This window comes from Cetorhinus maximus, chromosome 15 (genome assembly GCF_964194155.1).
Source record: "Cetorhinus maximus chromosome 15, sCetMax3.hap1.1, whole genome shotgun sequence".
Taxonomy (NCBI): Eukaryota; Metazoa; Chordata; class Chondrichthyes; order Lamniformes; family Cetorhinidae; genus Cetorhinus; species Cetorhinus maximus.
Genome location: NC_135893.1, coordinates 6,417,480 through 6,435,125, shown reverse-complemented (window position 1 = coordinate 6,435,125; position 17,646 = coordinate 6,417,480). Strand labels below are relative to the sequence as shown.

At 44.8% G+C, this 17,646-nt stretch overlaps 1 protein-coding gene across 1 annotated transcript in view; it reads left to right on the top strand.

Annotated features, from left to right (window-relative positions):
* The window catches only part of lzic (leucine zipper and CTNNBIP1 domain containing), a 13,825-nt gene extending 742 nt beyond the window's left edge, over positions 1 to 13,083 (top strand). Inside the window, exons 2-7 of the mRNA XM_078557806.1 lie at positions 2,374 to 2,474; positions 5,089 to 5,224; positions 7,894 to 7,992; positions 10,367 to 10,462; positions 10,713 to 10,794; positions 12,797 to 13,083. Of these exons, the coding sequence (XP_078413932.1) occupies positions 2,374 to 2,474; positions 5,089 to 5,224; positions 7,894 to 7,992; positions 10,367 to 10,462; positions 10,713 to 10,794; positions 12,797 to 12,855 (573 nt within the window). The 3' untranslated portion in view covers positions 12,856 to 13,083. The remainder of the gene's footprint in view (positions 1 to 2,373; positions 2,475 to 5,088; positions 5,225 to 7,893; positions 7,993 to 10,366; positions 10,463 to 10,712; positions 10,795 to 12,796) is intronic.
* Positions 13,084 to 17,646: the final 4,563 nt, after the last annotated feature.

Sequence of the window (17,646 nt, the reverse complement as noted above, 5' to 3'; positions counted from 1 at the left end):
ATAAGGGATGGTTGGTCACCCTTGCGTAGACCCAGCTGGGCAGAATGGCCTGTTTCTGTACGATTTAGAAGCACAGGTTACAGCACAGAAGGAGTCTATTCGGCCCGTTGTACCTGTGCTGGGTCTCTGGAAGCTAGTCGCACTCCCCCTGCCCTTTTGTGCTGCTATGGTTTTTTTTTTCTCTTTAGAACATTATCCAATTCCCTTTTGAAAGCCGGGACTGAACTTGCCTACACCACACTCTCATGCAGCGCATCCCGGATCCTAATTGCCAGCTGTGTAAATAAAAAACAGTTTTTCCTCAAGTTGTCATTGGTTCTGTTGCCAGTCACCTTAAATTGGTGTCCTCTAGACCTCAACCCTTCCACCAATGGGAACAGTTTCTCTCTCTCTACCCCGTCCAGACCCCTCGTGATTTTGAACATCTCTATCAATTTATGTCCTGAGGGAGTGCTGCAGTCCTTGAGGTGCTGCCCTTAAGTTGAGATATTTTGTCTTGCTTCCTTGACAGAGGGATGAGTAGGTTGATATTAGAACGTAAAATAAATAGGAGCTGGAGAGGACCATTCAGCCCTTCGAGCCTGCTCCACCATTCAATATGGCTGACCGACCTCAGCTCCACCCTTACGCATGATCCCCAAAGCCCTTAATACCTCTGCCTTGGACGCACTAAACAGTTGTGAATCCACAGTTCTTGGGTGGAAAATTCTAAAGATGCTGTGTAAGTCCAGGTTGACTGCCACCGATTCTACACCCAGCTCCCTCCAGACCTTACCCTGGCTAAGATCACTAATAATGAGCCTGAACAATCTTAGACAAAATTCAATTATATAAATGACACTGCATCACTATTAATGCAACTTAATGATTAATAAGCTCCTCAAAACTGCACTTTTAGAAGCTCCGATTAATAAGCCGCTATATTCCACAATGTTTTAGTGAAAATTAGATATCTCACCTTATATACTTCAACATCGAAATATCTGCATTTTTACCAGGGGTTACCAGATAGCTTTCTAGAGGAGAAACTGTGGCTGATATCTCCCCTTGTGTCATTGTTGCAGCTATAGACCCTAACTGTACCATTCCACTCACTCAGGACTGATTGAAAATTGAAGCTGCGACTGTCTAGATTGATAAATTTACAGCGCAGAAAAAGGCCATTCAGCCCACTGTGCCGGTGCTTATGCTCCACATGAGCTCCACTTGAGACCTGCTAACTGCAGTGCAGGGGGATTGTATCTGTAAAGCAGCTGAGTGGATAACTCCTGCCAGATTAAATGCCTTTTCCAAAAGATATGCGCTTTACCGCTCTAGCAAGAAGCAACATAATATCTGAATAATACTTTGCTGCTCAACACAGTAATTTGCAGAAACATTTATCAAATATTTCCTGCGATTGTTTAACAATTGTCTCAGCATTTGGATTTAAATAGTCGTTTGGTAGGACAGAACTTGAGTGTTGCTGGAAAAAGAGACATGTCAAAGCTTTTCATCTTGCACTCATCAGGACACTTCACAAGAATACCAATATAAGGGGAAAACAGCAATTTATACTGTATGTGAAGAGAGTGCTGATTGGTTGGCAAGTGGACTCTGATTGGGAGAGGCGTTGCCATGGAGAATGCACCAGTGATATTGACTGACAGTTAACTGCCAAGCACTGTTCGAAAATTAAACCAGGCAGCTTAACCCTGGTTAGTCAAGGCATTGCCCTTGAATCAGTGAATGGCTGTCACTTATTGTTTAGCGATTGGACAACATTTGCTAAATAATCCTCAGTGTGCTAAGAATTACGCTGACAACCAGTTTAAGATTGTCAGCCAGGCTTGCAATGTGGCACATTTGTGTGTACTGGAGGCCACGTGTATTTTTTTTATTCATTCACGGGATGTGGGCTTCACTGGCTAGACCAGCATTTATTGCCCATCCCTAATTGCCCTTGAGAAGGTGGTGGTGAGCTGCCTTCTTGAACCGCTGCAGTCCATGTGGTGTAGGTACACCCACAGTGCTGTTAGGGAGGGAGTTTCAGGATTTTGGCCCAGCGACAGTGAAGGAATGGCGATATATTCCCAAGTCCGGGTGGTGAGATCCTTTGAGGGGAACAGAGCCCTGTTCTTTGCAGACAGAAAGAACGTGTACACACATTGCACCTATTTCAGCTAAACAAAATAAGTGACAGCCATTCGCTGATTCGTTCCTCAGGGCAACGCCTTGACCAATCATAAATTGTTGTTTTCCCCTTATATTGGTATTCTTGTGAAGTGTCCTGATGAGTGCAAGACGAAAAGCTTTAGCGTGTCTCTTTTTTTCAGCAATAGGCATTTGGATTTATTGGGGATAATTCCTGTTTGTCTTGAATTTAGCATAAAGATGGCATCACGAGGGAAGAGTGAGACAAGCAAACTGAAGCAAAACTTAGAAGAGCAGATGGACAGATTGATGCAGCAGTTACAGGACCTTGATACCTGCAGGTACGATACAGGAACAGTCAACAATATTTGTTTCAATTGTTTTTGTTTTTTCCCTCCTGTCACTTCCCTCGGGTAAAATGTACTGTTCATGAATGTTGCCATTGACGTTTTAACATTGGGTGTCGGAAAGTGTCGTAACAACTTGCATTTCTATAGCACCTTTAACATAGTAAAACATCCCACAGATGTTTCACAGGAGCATAATCGGACAAGCAGGGGACATTAAAGACAAGTGGCCAAAGAGGCAGGTTTTAAGCAGTCCCTTAAAGAAAAGAAAGCTAGAGTGACTTGGGGAGGGAATTCCAGAGCGTAGGGACCTAGGCAGTTGAAGGTGCAGTGGCAGTGTCAATGGTGTGGGGGAGGGGGGGGGAGGGGGGGAGGGGGGGGGTGGTTGCAGGAATTGCTAAGTAATGTCATTCACGTTTTCTCCTTCGTTCCCTCTGCTCCCACCCACTCCCAGAATTGTGTGTGTCACGTAGAAGCTTGGGGACAACTGCTCAAACTAACCTCCATGAACCCTCACGTGCTGATATGAGTGATAGTTATCATTGCCGCTGTCCTTTAAGATCAGGTGCCAATCTAAATGGGAAGGTGCTAGTGTAAATACCGGGGCAGTGTCCATAAATCCAAACATTTTCTTTCTTAAATCTATCACAATAGATAACACTACCCAGCGACGGTAGATATATCATAGATAATTAACTCCATATATTTGTGCTTTAATAAAGCTGGTTCAGGGAAGCATATTTATGGAACAAAGAATATTTGCAGTCTGAACAAATTAGCGTGTGGTGGGGCGGATGCACCAGCTCATGACAACCATAGCTTCGGACCTGAATGCTCCACACAGAATGAGTTCTTGATCTTCACTACAATAACTGTGAGGCAGGAGGGGAGGGGAAATGCAACATCAGGTCAGTCTTAAAATATTTGCTCATGTCTCCTTGTGGCCAAGCAGTGCATCAGGGACAAAGCAGAGGGCACAGCTCAATTTACTGCCCCTCTTCACCAGGGATTGGTGCACAGCAGAGGACCGCTTGATTTTTAAAAAAAACAAACCAAATTAGGCCAGTGGAAAACCAAAGTAGGAACTAAAAGGATCTCTCTTGCGATCAATGAAGTGAATTGTTTGATCATTCTCGAGAAGCGTAACATGGCAAACGAAAGATAAAAAGAAAGGATTTGTGATGAATAAAAGGAAGGCTGAGAAAAGCTTTAAAAGAGGGACAAAGTTTATTTCAAAAACAATTTAAAAAATTAGAATCTTACAAGCATCATGTTATACTCACATACAATCCTGATACAAATTCACAGAATCACACAGTGCAGAAGAGGCCCTTCAGCCCATCGAGTCTGCACCGACACGTGAGAAACACCTGACCTACCTACCTAACCCCATTTACTAGCGCTTGGCCCATAGCCTTGAATGTTATGACGTGCCAAGTGCTCATCCAGGTACTTTTTAAAGGATGTGAGGCAACCCGCCTCCACCACCCTCCCAGGCAGCACATTCCAGACCATCACCACCCTCTGGGTAAAAAAGTTTTTCCTCACATCCCCCCTAAACCTCCTGCCCCTCACCTTGAACTTGTGTCCCCTCGTGACTGACCCTTCAACTAAGGGGAACAGCTGCTCCCTGTCCACCCTGTCCATGCCCCTCAGAATGGTGTACACCTCGATCAGGTCGCCCCTCAGTCTTCTCTGCTCCAACAAAAACAACCCAAGTCTATCCAACCTCTCTTCATAACTTAAATGTTTCATCCCAGGCAACATCCTGGTGAATCTCCTCTGCACCCCCTCCAGTACAACCAAAATTAGGTGTTTGAATAAAAATAACTTGGTTCGTAAATTCTTGGATCAGCATGTATGGTATTTGAACTGTGCTGGTGGCATGGTCGTTGGTATCTAAGTGACAAGCCAAGCTTTGTTGCAAAGAGAAACCATTTTCCTTATTTGGAAAGTTCTGTAGCTACGTAATACCTCCAGTCAAGTCCCAAGTTTGATCGCAGTTCCAGGCTGAGTTGTTTGATCTCATTGGGTTGGCAGTAAAGCATTGCAGTTGGCTGCAGGAATACTGAATTAGGAAAGGGAAAAACTATCACGGGTCACTGCTCCAGGCGACGACAGGATATATATTTTCTCCCGTAATCTCTGCTGTCTGCATCCCAACAATTTTCCCAACAGTGGTTGTAATGCACCCACAGTCCAATACCTTGAATGCCAATAGGTGTTAAAGTTCACCAACAAACGCGGTAAATGATAAAAGCAAAATACTGCAGATGCTGGAAATCTGAAACAAAAACAGAAAATGCTGGAAAAACTCAGCAGGTCCAACAGCATCTTTGGAGAGAAAATAAAACAGACTTAACGTTTCGAGTGCTTATGACTCTTCTTCAGGTAAATGAGGATCCTCGGTACCCTATCCCAGTGAGAAATTCTATACTGTCAGTAGAGGAGGGACCAAGAGGAGGAAAACTGCCCTATTATATAATCCATAGAATACTCAAGGCTCCATCTTGAAAGGTGGAGGGGTCGATGTGGGTGGCTGGAAATCTCATCATGGAGATCTGAAGTTTGATATACGTTCATTGATTTATTTTTCCCCCCATTTCAGAGAGGACCTTGAGCCAGAAGAATATGAAGAAACAAAACAAGAAACGTTGGAACAGCTGAGTGAATTCAACGAGTCACTGAAGAAAATCATGTCTGGAAATATGACGTTAGTTGATGAACTCAGCGGGATGCAGCTTGTAAGAAAGAGAGCTGATGAGTTTGTATTTATTTCAAGCTGGGACTATCCAGGGCAGGAGGAATTGTATCCCGCCCGTGTTAGCGCCTTCTCCTCCCTGGGAGACATTCCTTGCATCTGCAGCTTTGAACTTTAGTTATCTCCTTGGTAAAAACAGAAAGTACTGGAAACACTCAGCAGGTCTGGCAGCATCGGTAGAGCGGGAAACAGAGTTAATGTTTCAGGTCGATGACCTTCCACCAGATGTAGAAGAAATTAGACATTTAAGACCATAAGCAAGGCATGCAGACAGGAGAAATAAGCTTCCAATATTTTGCTTTTATTCTAGATTTTCAGAATCTGCAGCGTTTTGCTTTTGTCATATCCCTTCCTTCCACCTGGCATCAAGTTTTGTCTTGATATGTTCCTGGGAAACACCTTGTGACGTTTTCCTACATTAAAGGTGCTTTATAAATGCAAGTTTTTAACTTAATATTTGTAATTCTTGTCACTGCCTCCTGACCCCTGCCTCACCACCATCCAGACAGTATAGTTACTGGTGTTGTCGGAAATGCTGTTTTGAGTCAGAGATTCAGCTGATTTGGGTTTGAGATTCTGCCTCCCAATTGACAGTTCAATGCTGCAGGTACTGGGTTGATTTGACAGCAAAGCAGCATTCGCCTGAGAAGAGCCATAGCAAAACTGGATTCAATGGGAATCACTCCACTGGCTGGAGTCATACCTAGCACAAAGGAAGCTGGCTGTGGTTGTTGGAGGTCAGTCATCTCAGTCCTAGGACATCACTGCAGGAGTTCCTCAGGGTAGTGTCCTTGGCCTAACCATCTTCAGCTGCTTCATCAATGACCTTCCTTCCATCACAAGGTCAGAAGTGGGGATGTTCGCTGATGATTGCACAATGTTCAGCACCATTCGCAACTCCTCAGGTAGTGAAGCAGTCCATGTTCATATGCAGCAATATCTAGGCTTGAGCTGACAAGTGGCAAGTGACATTCACACCACAAAAGTGCCAAGCAATGACCATCTACCAACAAGAGAGAATCTAACCATCGCCCCTTGACATTCAATGGCATTACAATTGCTGAATCCCCCACTATCAATACCCTGGGGGTTACCATTGACCAGAAACTGAACTGGACTAGCCATGTTAACACTATGGCTACAAGAGCAGGTCAGAGGCTAGGAATCCTGCGGCAAGTAACTCACCTCCTGACTCCCCAAACCCTGACCACCATCTACAAGGCACAAATCAGGAATGTGGTGGAATACTGTCCACTTACCTGGATGAGTGCAGTTCCAACAACACTACAAGCTCGATACCATCCTGGACAAAGCAGCCCGCTTGATTGGCACCCCAACACAAACATTCACTCCCTCCACCACTGAGGCACAGTAGCAGCAGTGTGTACCATTTACAAGATGCACTGCAGGAATTCACCAAGGCTCCTTAGACAGCACCTTCCAAGCCCACAACCACTACAATCTAGAAGGACAAGGGCAGCAGATACATGAGAACTCCACCACCTGGAAATTCCCCTCCAAGCCACTCATCATCCTGACTTGGAAATATATCGGCCGTTCCTTCACTGTCGCTGGGTCAAAATCCTGGAACTCCCTCCCTAACAGCACTGTGGGTGTACCTACAACACATGGACTGCAGCGGTTCAAGAAGGCAGCTCACCACCACCTTCTCAAGGGCAATTAGGGATGGGCAATAAATGCTGGCCCAGCCAGCGAAGCCCACATCCCATGAATGACTGACTTAAAAAAAAAAAAAATATTTGGATTTGCTTTTTCTTCCTGACTATCTTGTGCCACAAATAGAAAGCAGGCCGTTTGATCAAAGACTTGTGCCTTTTCTTGGATGTAGTATTTTGATTGTGGACAGGATTTGCCTTTTGCATTATTGACATTGTACAGCATCGCGGTTTACAACAGCATCGAGTGTCAGATGGGAAAGTGGGTTAACTGTGAATTTCAAACACGAGGCGAAGTGAGTACATGTAGTTTCTGCTGATACATCACAGCAAAGCACAAAGCAGTTTTACTAAGTGGTAATAGGCCTCTCAGCTCAATCACAGCTTTAGTTCGAGTTGAATTGGACTAGTCTGTCAAGTAGTCTGTTGCATTTCCTCACTGAATCTTGAAACCGTGTGTTCACTTTTCTACAGACAAGCTTCGAGTGTCAGAGGGTAATGTTGAGCAGAGGCTGGAATAAAATGGAAAATTGAATGGGGTGCATGCTAACCAGGACTTAGCCCTCAAATTCAGAAAGGCAGCAAGTCAGGTGGGTAGCTTCAGTGCCAGTGTTGTACAGCTAACCAAGGAGACGTTAGGATTCAGATCACACTCTTGACAGAATAGAGACTTTGGTTGAGTGAAGTATGGGGTAGTAAGTAAACTGTCCTGAATACAGCATCCCTTCTCCATACTGAAGCATTCCCACTGGAGAAAAGCTTTGATGTGGCTGCATCATCGCTACTAAATGCGGATTATCTCCATCTTATTTTCTTATGCATTATCCCAGCATAAACGTTTGGGTGAAATCTTATTCCTGCAGCTTTGATGGAATTGCATGTGGGTTAATTATTGGTGTGCCTCAGTCAAGTATTATTTTTTTGTGACAACCTTGTGGAAGCTTTTGATTTTTTATTTTCCCCTCCTCTTCGGCAGGCAATCCAAGCAGCAATTAGTCAGGCCTTTAAAACTCCAGAGGTTATCCAAATGTTTGCAAAGAAACAGCCTGGACAGCTGCGGACGAGACTGGCAGAGGTAAGCACCCCACAGTGATTCTGATTAATCTGCTGGAAGGTTTAGTTGACATTTTTGAATACTAAAGCGTGAAGGTTAGAATCAAGACAGATAGTATTGCAGGTGGTGGTTATTCAGTACTTGCCCACCATGTAATTGTTTTAACACGTTCAGCCCTGCACTAATTTCACTGGAACAAAATAATATTACAAAATTTCATTCTTAAAAGTCCTGGTGGACAACGTTAATTAAAAGGTATGGGTGCACTTTTCTGTATTAATTATTTTCCTTTCAATTCAAGTGGTTGAGGAGTTCCTGGAGAAGCCCAAAGTGCAGCTATTTTTTTTTTAAATTCATTCACCAGATGCGAAAATCACTGGTAAGGGAAGCATTTATGTCCGTTCCTAAATGCACCTGAGAAGCTGGGAGTGATCTGCCACCTTGAAAACAGCTGAGTGGCTTTCTAGGCCAATTCAGAGGGCAGTTAAGAGTCAAGCATGTTGCTGTGGGCCTGGAGTCATATGGAGGCCAGACCAGGTAAGGATGGCAGATTTCCTTCCCTAAAGGGCCATTAATGAACCAGATGGGTTTTGACGACGATCCAGTAGTTTCCTGGTCACCATTACTGATGCGAGCTCTTCATTGCAGATTTATTTAATTGATTGAATTTAAATTGCCCCAGCTGCTGGGGTGGGGTTTGAACTCGTGTCGCTGAATCCATAGTCCAGGCCTCTGAATTACTAGTCCAGTAACATAACCACTCTGCAATCCCCAATTCCTAGTAGGAGCACATATAAAGCTGGCATTGATTTGTGTTGGACTGGTTACTGATTTGGAGTCTGATTTATTTTCCCCCCGATTTTCATTCTGTTGAAGAGGCCAACTCTTGCTTGGAATTGTTTTTAAAGAGGCTGGTCACCCCCTCATTCCTTGCTAAAGGAGCTATTCTTCACACATGAGCCTAAGTATTGGTTGACTATTGTTACTGGACTAGTCCAGAGGCCCCGACTAGAGACATGGGGCAGGATTTTTAGTTTGGTGGGCAGGCACAATCGGCAGGCCCGGGAGCGGCCAGGGAACGGACCCCGGACTGCGATTTCACGCTGGCTGGCCGATTAACCGCCAGCCAGCCTGAAGTGCGCGCTGATACGATCAGCACTGCCTGGGTTGGGGGGGGCGGGAGGAGGGGGAGTGCTGGAGTCAGCATGGACACGGGGGGAGTGCTGAATGAAAGCTCCATGAAGGCCAGAGGAGCTTCTCAGGGAGCTGAAGAATTTAAATACAAAAAAAAGAAAGATTTTAAAAACCAGGAAAAAATGCCCACGCATCAGAATCAGTCACTGGGACATGTGGGCGATGAAAATTCTTTCCAAACATTTTTTTAAAAAAATTAATATCGGAAACCTCATCCCGCCGTTGGATGAGGTTTCCTGAAAAATGCAAAGGCCGCCCGGCCGATTCGCCCTCCCGCCGACTGTAACGTTGGACGGGCAGCAAAAAATCCCAGTTAATTGCGCCGTTAATGGTCTCAATAGCCCCCTTCATTGTCGGTGGGCGTGTTTCCGAGTTCGGCGTCCACCCTCCCACCGAAATATCACGTGAGTGTGTGAATAGGCTGGGACACTCTCCCGACGTCACGCCACAATGTTTTACACTCGAGTGTGTCCTGCATGCCGAGCAAAAAATTCTGCCCGTGTGTTCAAACCGTACCATGGCGGCTAGGGGATTTAAATTAGATTAGTTAATCAAAAAATTCTGGAATAAATCGCTAATAATCACAAAACTACCGGATTGTCCCATCTGGTTCACGAATATCCTTTAGGGGAGGAAATCTGCCGTCCTTACCTGGTCTGGTCTGGCCTACATGTGACTCCAGACCCCACCGCAATGTAGTTGACTCTCAACCGTCCTCTAGCGAGCCAGTAAGTTGTAGGCGGCTCACCACCACCTGCTCGAGGGCAAATAGGGATGGGCAATGCGTGCTGGCCTGGCCAGCGATGCTCGCATCCGAAGGATGAATATCATGGTCAAGCCAGATCCTGACTTTGCTTGGTGTTTATACGGGCACATTCTTATTTGGCTCGCTGGATGGAGATTGAGCAATGGCAGTAACCTCTGGCTGGGTTCCCCTTCCATTGTGTAGGAATGCTCAGATCAATAGCAGCATCCCAGCTGCAGCAGAGACTGGGAAGCAAGCGTTGCTGCTTCTAGTCCGTGTAACTCAGATCTTTGCCAACTGGCCTGGAGGGGGGAGGCTTCCCAGAACCTGCTCCCGACAATCGTTCTCAGGAAATATGCGTGCGTTTTGAAAGATGCAGCACTCATGATGTCAGTGTAAAGTAATTGTAGTAAATATTTCTTAAACATCCAGTTTTGCATTGCTATGTTCCTTCAGATGGAGAGAGATGTAATAGTAGGAAAACTGCCAATGGACGTCTACACACAGCAGAAGGTTGAGGTGCTTACGGCCCTGAGGAAGCTGGAAGAAAAGGTAACACTGTAAAAACCAATGTTACACCCAATCAGTTGGAAGACCAGACCTAATTTTGAGATCATCATACAATAAGGCACAAGTCGATGATTCTGAGTGATTGACTTAATGATGCTGTAATTGTGGCATATCACCTTACCATGACTAGTCCTTGTGGTGAAATATATAAGCTGATGTTGCCATGCGGAATGTGATTCCGGGCTCGTTTTGAGAATGCTGAAACTAATTAACGTTCCGATCCTCCATTCAGCTCACGCCAGAAGAAGAAGCTTTTCTCTCAGCAAATGTGAGTGCCGCACTCAGCCAGTTTGAGAAAGTTTCCCGAGGCCTTGGTAAGTCTGAACCAGGTTGCATCTGTGTCTCGTCACCATGTAGTTACGTTTTGCAGCTTAGCGGAATTAAGTTGTGACAAATTTCAAAGTGTAGTGGGAGTGAGCCGTGCAGATTTTATTTGATTTAAATGGCTATTTTGCTGATTTTTTTTCCTCCTGCTTTTTCTCTTTGCTGCTCTTGATACAGTGTGGTTCCGCTGGGGCCGGGTGCCTCTTATGCCTGTACCGAGTTGTCAATATTCACTCTGTCGACAGATAATTCTGCCACTAAAGTATCCGGTCCCAAGTCCGACTGGGTCTCCCGCCAAGCGTGGCTGAATGGTGATGGAGGATACTGATCCTCTGCAATATTCCCCTCCCAAAACATTCCTATTGCCAACCTCAGCCAAGATCTTCAGACTCAACTGGGAATCAAAGCTGGCCTGGACAAGTGAGTACCTGAGGGCTGTTGAAGTGCAGGGCTATAAATATCAAGCCCGCACAAACACGCTGACACTCAATACTGGCCAGGAATGGGGAACTCGGGCTAATTTATTTTTTTTCTTTCCAGTCTGGGGTACTGAGACAGTTCAACAGAAGGAAAATATCCAACTGTTGGTGCTTCTAATTACCAAAGCCACACAAGGTTTCAGGCTGACGTTTTGTAGGTGTTCCTGTCATGAACTGAAATCCTGATTCCGATGGGTCAACTATTAACGAAAATGATACATAACTCACCTGGAAATAGACCTTTCCAAATATTTTAAGCTTGTTCATAAAGATAGAAAGTACACTTAATTGGTCAAAAAAATTAAAATGGCACTAAGTTATTTTGAGCATATTTACAGGTGTAAATTAGATATAAATACAGGACAGATTGTCAACTAAAACAAAAAGTTGTGCAACTTTGCCAGTGAACCTTGTAGTTTTGCATCTGTTAATATTGTGATCAAAAAATGCTAATGAAACCTTATTTATCTGTGTTCTAGGAGAAAGTGGCAAGTTCAACGTTTAAAATTTTGCATTTGCTATGTATTCACATCTCCATTGAGCTGCTGGTCTCAGACACTTGCTGAGTAGAGATGAGATGCCAGCCTGCAGTGGGAGGTAGAGGCAGCCACTGTGCTATTCTGGACTGCTGCTGGCAGTCAGCTCCAGGCCAAAGAAGCAGAGATCTGGGGCACAAGCTACCTAGTCATTCCTCTGCTCTCGCCCGGTGGGAACACCCAGGTACACCTAGTCAGGGTGGAAGGAAGATAAAAAGGGATAAAAGCAAAAATACTGTGGATGCTGGATGAAAAGGGAGTTCAGATCACTAAACAAATGGGGGAAATGCCTGATCCATTTGGAATGGAATATGTGTTGGCTGTGGCTCAGTTGGTAGTACACTCGCCTCTCAGTATTAAGGCTCTGGTTGTAAAACATCCCATGACACTATTTTGAAGAAGAGCAGGGGAGATATTCCCCAGTGTCCTGGCCAATATTTGTCTCTCAATCAACATCACAAAGCAGATTAGAAACTAAAAGCTACTGCGGATGCTGGAAATCCAAAACAAAAACAGAATTACCTGGAAAATCTCAGCAGGTCTGGCAGCATCGGTGGAGAAGAAATCAGCTGACGTTTCGAGTCCTCACGACCCTTCGGCAGAACTGAAGTATACTTCAGTTCTGCCGAAGGGTCGTGAGGACTCGAAACGTCAACTGATTTCTTCTCCACCGATGCTGCCAGACCTGCTGAGTTTTTCCAGGTAATTCTGTTTTTGTTTCACAAAGCAGATTATCTGGTCATTATCATATGGCTGTTTGTGGGATTTTACTCTATGCAAATTTGCTGCTGTGTTTCCTACTTTACAGCAGTGACTACACTTCAAAAGAATTTAATTGGTTCTAAAGTACTTTCAAACATCGAGGGGTCATGAAAAGAGCTAAATAAATATGAGCCTTTTTTTCCCTTTAATGTTAGGAAATCTTTGAACAACCTACAATCGCTGCAATAAGAAAATGTGTTTTTTTAACCTTGCAGGAACTGGAGATAAGGTCCTTGCTCTTGCCAGTTCTGGAGTGGAAGTCACAAAGAAGTGAGGGAATGATTTACGGTCCAATTTTCCAGATACCATCCCAAACTTCTTGTTTACATTTTAATGTCCTGTGTTTTTTGTTTAAACTGAACAAAATGTAAAATCAGAATAGAACTTGTAAATATGTTCTTTGTATGCACAGCCTTTCCAAATCTTTCTGTACGTATTCAGCCTTAAACACTAGCATTTTCAATCATCTTTCTTTATAAAATAAAATTCTGGTTTCCATGTACCCCTTTCATTCATTGGTTCTTTCTAGAGAAACTGGACTTGTGTTCTGATGCCAAATCTTTTGCTTACTAGCCTCACACAGATTTTACTTGAAGGATCCTCCGTGAGTTTTTCCTTTTAACAGCAGCTTCCAAACCCATGACCTCAACCACCTAGAAAAACAAAGGCATTGGAACACCATCACCTGCAAGTTCCCCTCCAAGTGACATACCATCCTGACTTGGAAATATATCACCATTCCTTCACTGTCGCTGGGTCAAAATCCTGGAACTCCCTCCCTAACAGCACTGTGGGTGTACCTACACCACATGGACTGCAGCGGTTCAAGAAGGCAGCTCACCACCACCTTCAATTAGGGATGGGCAACAAATGCTGGTCTAGCCAACAATGCCCACGTCCCGTGACAGAAATAAAAGACGATACTAATTTGGGTAACAAGATGGTCAAGTCAATTTGAAAGCTAATGAGCTTTTGAATTTGTCCACATTCAAGACTAGTACCGAAGAAGTGTCATATTGGACTAGAAATGTTAATTCTGTTTCACTCAGCGCAGATGCTGCCAAACCTGCTGAGTTTTTCCAGCATTTCTGTTTCATTTAAGACTAGTTCTGTTTTTGTGCGGGAGGCATGGAGGGAAATGGTTAGCAAATAGTTAAGTAAATGAATTGGTTTTAATTTATTTTGGAAACAATTCCATTCAAGATGGTCATTTTCGAAGGGAGCCCATTTTCTTCATCGCTCTCCATAACATCCTTGTCTGGTGCTGGTCATAAATCAGCCACTAGATGGTGTGTGACACTGGCCTGGGGTGGGTCTCCATCTGATTTTTGTGTTAACTCGCATTTCTACCCAGAGCCAAGCACTTGGTCCCTACGCAACATCTTTCCGTGGCAACACAACCGGCGGTTTGGAAGATGGATGTGGAATATCGCAGGCATAAACCCTGTGCCACAGTATTGAGCACACAATTACTCCCGAAATGCTGCAATATTCTACTAGCAAGATGTTAACATCACTGTGCCTATATTTTAATATAATTATTCCCAACAATATATTTTGGTTCCAGTTCTCTCTTTTGACAGTACCGATTATTGCTGGGGTATGGTTCCAGAGGCACCTGCAGGCCCCCATCCTCCATGGGGGGTCATTCATTACTTGTAACCCTTGACCCTGAACGCTAATGGGAGGGCGTCAGAGGAGCCTGTGTAAAAATCACTGCTAATGTGATCCAGCCAGGATAAGTAAGCTGGGTGATTTCACCTGCCTGGCTGTGTAGGATCGAAATCATCCTCTTTGTAACATCCTCCCTGTCTATTCCCATTCTGTCTTCTATAGGTGAGGGGGGGCAGCATATGGTGACAGCCAGAATCCCACACACCTAGGGCCACGTCACACAATCCACATGGGTCAAACCACCATCCGAGATTCTAGCACCCTGGGGCACTTAAATAGTGAGATCTCTTTTATTTGTTCACAGGGTGTGGGTGTCGCTCGCTAGGCCAGCATTTATTGCCCATTCCTAGTCGCCCTTGAGAAGGTGGTGGTGAGCCACCTTCTCGAACCGCTGCAGTCCCTGTGGTGTAGGTACACCCACACAGCGCTGTTAGGGAGGGAGTTCCAGGATTTTGACCCAGCGACAGTGATGGGACAGCGATTATAATTCCAAGTCAGGATGGCGAGTGGCTTGGAGGGGAACTTGCAGGTGGCGGTGTTCCCATGCAAATGCTGCCCTTGCCCTTCTAGGTGGTAGGGATCACTGGTTTGAACGATGCTGTCGAAGGAGCGTTGGCGAGTTGCTGCATTGTATCTGCAGGACAGAGCACTGGATAAAGACAGCCATCATAAGTTAGGAGGAGTCAAGTGGAAGTTACAGCCAACAAGCAAGAAATAACTTCCCAGCACCAGGAGTTTTTCTGTTACACGGCAAGGGATTGGAATCCTTCTGAGCTGAGCCTCTCTTCAGAAGGAGGATTAGCAGCGAGCAATAGGCTTTTGTGATCTCTTTCCAGGCTGCACTGAACAGCTTGAAGAGCTGCTGGAAAATATGCAGCATTGCAATGGCAATACGAGAACGATTCTCACACCTGTAGAGCAGCATGAAGGGCGTGGGGACTGTGAGGAAGCCCTAGAGGATAAATAGGTCCAGTCCAGAAGCTTTGTTCACAGGAAACTGCGCTAGGGGGGGGCTTTGAATATCTTAGGCTTCAACGTACACCAGCACGTCACTATCGAATTAGCTGAAAAACGTGGCTTTCCCATTCATAAATGTCATAATACCTGCTCTTGTCTTCCATCCGTACTCATTCCGAGGGTTGGCCACTCTATGAACAATATTTCTCCACTGATTTCTATTCACCGCCGCCCTCGCTGCCTGTCCCATAGAGAGGCCAGTCCGATATTATCCATCCATGCCATCTTGGGTCTTTCTCGTGCACGTTTTCCGGGTGTTTTAGCCTTGCATTACCATTTTTTCCAAGCTCTCTCCTCCTGTTCACATCCCGTGTCCATAAATATATCTGCTCCCTTGATATCACTGCCTCAAACAAGTTCCTCTTAACACCAGCTTTCTCGAGCACCCACTCGTTTGTCCGTCCGTGACACACGTAATCTCCGTCTGAGCCCTTTCATTTCAAATGCTCTCACTCGAGCCTCGTCACCCTTCCTGATGGTCCAGCTTTCTCACCCTGTACATTGTCACAAAGCACAAAGGCTTTGAGAAGATTAATTTTCGTAAGTCAGTTCACAACGCCAAGACCCTTGTTAAGTCTAGCCCGAATCTCTCTGGTAGACACTCCAAGATAGCAGAAGGCATCAACCTGTTCGTGCTGAACTCCCATTAATCAGAATCTTGTGGGTTCACCCATCCCCATCACCATTGTCTTGTCGACGTTGATCAGGAGACTGTATTTCGGGTTAACTCGATCAAGATGATCCACCAACTCCTGTTACTCCTCCTAGTCTTACAGGGCACCCTGGACTCTTGGTAGCTTTGCCACATGGTGATGTTGCCGTTCCACAGGGAAAGAATTGAAACATTGCATGTGTCAGTGATGACTGGTTAGCAAGGATGCTAGCGGCCGGGAAAGGTCATTGAGGCAAATATGGTGTTGGCTGGTTTTCAGGCATCTTCAGCATGTAAGGTTTTACACTATCCTATTGGTCATGTTTGCCCTTGTCTGCTGTCTGGAAAACAGGTGCAACAATGGACACATTGTACCCCAAAGTGTGAAGAAATTGTTGTTCAATTACTATCACCCGTGGCTTTTTAAGTCTCTAGTCATGTTCTCGGATGCTTCTTTCATGATTCTATTCAAAGTAACTCTCCACATCCACTTTATCGATTTCTGCCATGATTTTAATCACCTCGGTCATGTCTCCCCCTTTCAACGTCATTTTTTTACTGCATTAAGAATGGATCAATCTCCCTCAGTGAAATGATCAGAAGCTTGAAACTGTCCTTCGTGCTCTTTGAATCTTTTCCATTACCTCTGTCTTTCTATAAAAGATTTGACAAATTGGAATCTTCAAAGCCGAATCCCTTTTGCTGCTCTCAAGCGGATCGTGTAGGATGGTATCGGTGAGAGGCTGTGCAGGGTTCTAACTCAGAATGCTAAGCAGGCACTGAGAAATGTACAGAGGGGCGGAATACACTTTACTCCCACCGTTCAGCAAATAATAGGACTGTCTCGGTAGTTTCTGCACGTGCAATTTGCGCAAAAGGTGCTAAACTGTCCTTTCGAAAATAAAATCTATTTCCAAGGTGAATAAAAATTCATGATTTTGCTCAGCCGAGTCTAGATGAATCTGCGTCATAAGGCATCATTAATTCATTGGAAGGGTTTGGATGTTAACGGAATGGTGGAGAATTTCCTGCAGAGTTCCGACCTCGTTCAACAACGGGCCCCACACTGGGAGCTGTCACAATCTGCTCTTATTCGTGGCCTTTGTGCTCGACCCTATGGGCGACTGATTCTATGATTGTGCCGCTGGTTCTACATTTCCTGCTGCTGTTAATGTAAACAAAATACAGAAACACAGGCACGCTGCAGATTTTTGGCAGCAACACTTAAGAGCAAAGCTATTCTGTTTTGACTGTCTCTTAACAAAATGCAACATCTACTCTCTTATGCAGTGCATAGATGCCGTTTCCAACAAGCAAAGCTAATGAGTCGGAAGAAGGAGAAGAAGCTATTAAAACCGTGTTAGAAGTGTGTGTATCCTACAACAGCTGCAGGTGAGATTATTGCTGTGTGTTCAACTGGGAGCCAATTGCAAACAATCAATAGGAGGTCCATGCCATTGTAGTTAATAAGCACCAACATTGCATAGCTCAGTGGTTTCCCTGATGGTCTGGTGGGTAAATGGGCCAGTCACTTTGGTACTACTCTGTATAGACTAGAAGCTCAGTTATCAGGTGCTGTGTTAGCTGCTGGACAACAGTGTGGATGCTACAATTGGCTTTGGTATTCTTGGGCTAGAAATGGGTGAGATAAGTGGGGATGCAAGGAGTAGTGAATAGCATAGATACATTCAAGGGCAAGCTGGATTATTGCATGAGGGAGAA